The sequence below is a fragment of the Plectropomus leopardus genome, unplaced genomic scaffold (genome assembly GCF_008729295.1).
Source record: "Plectropomus leopardus isolate mb unplaced genomic scaffold, YSFRI_Pleo_2.0 unplaced_scaffold6031, whole genome shotgun sequence".
In the NCBI taxonomy this organism is placed as follows: domain Eukaryota; kingdom Metazoa; phylum Chordata; class Actinopteri; order Perciformes; family Serranidae; genus Plectropomus; species Plectropomus leopardus.
Window position 1 is genome coordinate 1 of NW_024666309.1, and position 4,983 is coordinate 4,983.

Genomic DNA, 4,983 nt, shown 5'->3' on the forward strand with positions numbered 1-4,983 from the left:
GTCACGTTTATATCAGTTAAGGCTGATTGCATAAACCAAAACAACCGGGTACATCTTCATATTAAAATATATAATGTGATATTATATTAAAGACATCATGTTTATAGGACAATTTTAAAGTCTTTTAATTACCCACAAAACATGAAACAGAACTCATGGTAGCACATTTTGTATTTTATTTTGAAGGTGCAACCGGATGTTTTGGTTTATGCAATCAGCCTTTACTGATATAAACGTGACGCTTCTGGTGTCTTCAGGGACAGTCGAGCTGTGATCGTCCACCTGGTCCGTGTGGAAGCAGCTGCAGCTCCTCACTGAACTCTGAGCATCTGACTGACTGAACACCTGCGAACATTTTCTACTAAAACTAAAGTAAGTTCACTTTATTTAAAAAAAAAAAAAAAAAACTGGACGTGTTTCTACTGAAATATTTCTCCCAAAATTTTGAAATGTGAGCACTTTTATACTCAGCAGAGTATACACTCAGAGGCAACTCTGCTCAAACTTCAGGATTAAAAGCACACTGGAGCAGAATTTGTGCATCACATACAACCTTTTAACAAACTCTAAACATGCAGCCTGAGGTGTTTATAATCCTTTTTGCTAAGATCGCAGCTGCATATTAATGTGCAGATTAGTGCAGCACTTTGATTGCATTCCCCTGGCTGTTCACTCTGTGTTATTTGTTTTCGCTCTTTATCTCCCTCAGGGAAATGACCTAATATACTTTGCATTGCAAATGTTTCGTTACGCAATCTAACTGTTGGTAGACAGGTGTAATGTTGCTTCTAAGCAATTAAATCTGTTTTTTAAAGGAAGTTTAAGAGGTTTATCTTAATTTTATCTCCTAGAAGTTAAACACAATCTGAGCTTGGATGCAGATACTTTTTTAAATTTTCCTCAAATTTAATTTCTCTAATGTGCTTTTCAGTATATTTTGGTAATTATGCATAAGTCATTTCTGTGCATGAGTTTTGTCTTTCACGACCATGATGCAGAGGTTAAAAAAATCTGCTTGTTAAAAAGAATGTATATCAAATGAGATTTTAAATAAAACAAAGGCATAGTTTTGACTTTGTATCTCTTAACCCTTTTGAAAGCTGAGCAAATTTGTTAGGTTTCTTTAAAAAAAAAAAAAAAAAAAAAAAAAAAACATGGGAAGACAAGAAATAACAAGAAACAAGAAATGACCCAAAAATTAGCACACAAAAAATCACTTTTTTTTTTTTTTTTTTTTTTTACAGTTAATTAACCTGAAATTAAGCACAAAAAAGCCCAACAAAAAACAATAAATAAAAAAACCCTGAAAAATATAGTTTTCTGTAACATAATTTTAAAAATAAGATAATTAGGATTAGAAATATAGTTTTCTGGATATTTTCTCCTTCTTTTTCGATAATTTCATAATAATTCTCCTTTCTTTTTTATAACTATTTGTAAGGTAATTTTCTTGTCTTTTTTTTTTTTTTTTTTTTTACTTATTTCTTGCAATTTGGGGGACATTTCTTGACAAGTTGGTTATTTCCTTTTTTGCCAATGTTTTTCAAAGGAAATCCAATATCTTCAATCTTAAATGGGTCAAAAATCTAGTGAAAGGTGTGTGAATACAGCTCAAGAAAACTGATGTCAAACCATGTTAAAAAGGGTTAATTTATTCGAAATTTCACAATTTTGATTCAGTAAGTCAAAACTTTGGCTCATAAAGAGCATTTTTATTTTTGTTTTGACCAACTTCTTTTTCTTCATTTTCTGTCAGTTTGTAATTATACTTCAAAATCAAGCAAACAGCTACTTAAAATATCAACTTTAATATAAATATAGTATTATATTGACGCACACTGTGTCTGTATTTCTGATATCATAACATGAAAAGCCACCAAAATATACCAACATATTTTTGGTTTTAGAAAAGCATTATTGTATCTTTTTGCAGGAAAAATACAGTTTTGATCTTATAATGAATTAATTACAGCTTTAATTGAGAGAGATATTCCTGAAAGCACCAGGTGTCTCTCTTCTCTGTGTCCCTGCTGTGAACCCTCCTGTGTCTCCTCTCAGACCGTCCCGCCTCCTCCGACCCTCCTGGAAAAGTGTTTTTCACCTCTGGATGTTTGTGGCCTGAGGATGGAGAAGTACGAGAAGATCGGGAAGATCGGAGAGGGCTCCTACGGCGTCGTCTTCAAGTGCAGGAACAAAGACACGGGGCAGATCGTCGCCATCAAGAAGTTTGTGGAGTCCGAGGACGACCCCATCATCAAGAAGATCGCACTGAGGGAGATCAGGATGCTCAAGGTGACGGCTGAAATTTTTTTTTTATTTATTTATTCAAAGTTCCCGAGATAACACATCAAATCTTTTGCTTATGAAGTAAAAACATGGGAAAGAAAATGTCAAAATTATAAAAATAAAAATTAAAAAGAAGGAATTATGACATATTTAGTCAAATTTTGGTTTATTAATTTGGAATTATGGGACAAAAAAAATTTTTAAAATGAGATGGCAAATCAAATGTTGGCTTGTTAAATCAAAACAATGAGATAAAAAGATAAAAAGATAAAAAGATTATAAAATTAAATAAAATTTTGGTTTATTAAGTCAGACTTGTGATAATACATCAAAATAAAAATAAAAAACATCATATCAAATGTTGCATTGTTTACCAAAATTTTGAGATAAAAAGCCAAATTTATGGGAAAAGCAAGTAAATTTAGGCTTATCAAATTAACAAAAAAATCAGGTAAAACTTAAATGTATGAGCATCTAAGTCAGTTTTGATTTATTGAGTTAACAAAAAAAACCCAAAACATTAATGTCTTTTATCTCTTCGGTCAAAACTTAGATTTTTATCTCCCAATTTTGACTTTCTAAATTAAAATGTTGACTAAATAACAATTTTATTTTTGGTATAACTGATCTTTCCTTTTTCTTTTTCTTGCCTCCATGAAGTTTTCATAATACTTTAAATTCATGCAAACAACTCGTCTAAAAATCACCCATGATGAAATATGGTATTACACTGAGTAACATCATGTCTGCATTAATTAAAGAAGTTCAATTTATGTGTAAAAGAAGTTTACTTTATATTTTACCCTGAAAATTCACTGTAATAATTCACATTCAAAAAAAAAAAAAACCACGATGTAACACGTTATTTGAAAGCTTGATTTGACCTTTTCGAAGATGCAAATCCTGTTTTTAGTGTCTTCGTCTCCGCTGAGCGTCCAGCAGGAGGGACAGCCTGCAGTTAATTCTGCAGACGGAGGGGAAGCATTTTTGTAGCTGCTGCACAGAGAAAAGAGCAGCGTTCAGCAGAGGTTTACAGCTCTGTAATCAAGTGAAGGAAAAACCCTGCAGGGTCGGGACTGACTGAAGAGCGTAAATTAGACTCTGAAATGTCTCTGATTTTTATTTAATGGCAGGAAATTAAAAATTAAAAACACTTTGGCACCAGGTTGCATCACTGTTCCAGTTGGTCAAAGTGTGTTTTTGGTTGTCTGATTGTAAAATGTTACTTAAGACTCGTGTCAGTTAATTAATCTAAAACCATTACATCAAGTAATCCTGTTATTTTTTTATTTTTATTTAATTTTTTTTTATTTATTTATTTTATTTTCTGTCTTTTATTGGTCGTAACTCAGGTGTGCTTTTACTTTCAGTGACTCATTATTTTTGTATTATTTTGTCTCATTTTCTTAGTTTTACTCATCTTTTATTGGTCTATTTATCTTATTTTATTCTGTTATTATTTTAATTCATATGTATTGTCCTCTTTTAAAGGTCAACTCTTAGTATATTATTTTATTTCATTTTTTTTTTTATATCCGCTCTAACTCTCATTTTTTAATCTTTTATTTGTGTATTTTTTCATTTTAATCATTTTATGTTGTTTTACTCTCAGTTTTCATGCATTTGAGTCACTTTTATGGTCGGTTGCTGGCTTTGTATTGTACCTGCAACTTGTGCCTCCCACTTTGTGCACATTTTGCCTCCACGTGGAATAAAATGTGCTCGCTTGCATTAAGTGATTAGAGACTTTATTAGTGTGGAAATACACAACATAATTATCAACAATAGTCAGTTCTTAGTTTTCTCAAACAAAAACACCAAAAACATTGATTCTTTCTAATTTTATTTAACTTTTTTTTAAAGTAAAGGCTTAAACCTGTTTGTTTTCTGCTGCATCGTAATTATCAAAGATGCAGCGGTGCAGTTATTGGTGGTTTAATTAGTCATGCGGTGGGTGGGTGTGTTAGTGTCCAGCTGAACATCAGGGGCTCATAAATAGGAGAGGAGGGGGACGGTCGTCAGGGGCAACAGCATGTTTATTACCAGCTGTTAACAGTTTAGTCTGTTTGATAAGAGCAAACCACAGCTGGTGCGGCTCCATCACCAGTGCACTGTACTGGTTTACTGGTGTTATTGAGCTGTATTTGTGTGGATGTTGTATCTCTCTGATAATGTGCATGATTTTAGAGGATCCCTGTGTGATCTTTTTCTATATTTTGTGTCTCTGCAGCAACTGAAACACGCCAACTTGGTGAATCTGATCGAGGTATTTCGGCGTAAACGAAAGCTTCACCTGGTGTTCGAGTACTGCGACCACACGGTCCTCAACGAGCTGGACCGACATCCCAGAGGGTGCGTGCGTCTCCTCAATAACAGCAAGCAAAACTGAATTTATAAAGCACATTTCATTCCAGGTGAAAGCACACAAACTCTATGTGGACAGTGTAAAGATCAAATAATAGACATGAGTGAACACAATTGAAACACACACATAAATAATACATGTGAAGAAGTGGGAATAAAATTTAAATAACTAAGATCAACAACCAACCAGTAAGAATTAATAAGACATTAAAAGCGTTTAAAATATGAGAATAAAGTAAAATAATAATTAAGACTGGCTAATAAAAAAAATAAAAGTACAGTAAAATAAAATAATAATTAAGACAAGCAAGCCAGACTACTGAAAGGTGGAGC

The 4,983-nt window shown here is 32.7% G+C and overlaps 1 protein-coding gene across 1 annotated transcript; it reads left to right on the top strand.

Annotated features, from left to right (window-relative positions):
* Positions 1-269: 269 nt before the first annotated feature.
* On the top strand, positions 270-4,782 carry LOC121939787 (cyclin-dependent kinase-like 1). Its single transcript, XM_042482738.1, has 3 exons — positions 270-372; positions 2,059-2,292; positions 4,517-4,782. Exons 2-3 carry the CDS (start codon positions 2,125-2,127, stop codon positions 4,673-4,675), a joined length of 327 nt encoding a protein of 108 aa, XP_042338672.1. The 5' UTR covers positions 270-372; positions 2,059-2,124; the 3' UTR covers positions 4,676-4,782.
* Positions 4,783-4,983: the final 201 nt, after the last annotated feature.

Bases quoted from the DNA above. Each gene is read 5' to 3' on its own strand.
- LOC121939787 (XM_042482738.1), top strand. From the start codon at position 2,125: ATGGAGAAGTACGAGAAGATCGGGAAGATCGGAGAGGGCTCCTACGGC. The intron at 2,293-4,516 runs GTGACGGCTGAA...GTGTCTCTGCAG, and splicing joins GGGAGATCAGGATGCTCAAG to CAACTGAAACACGCCAACTT.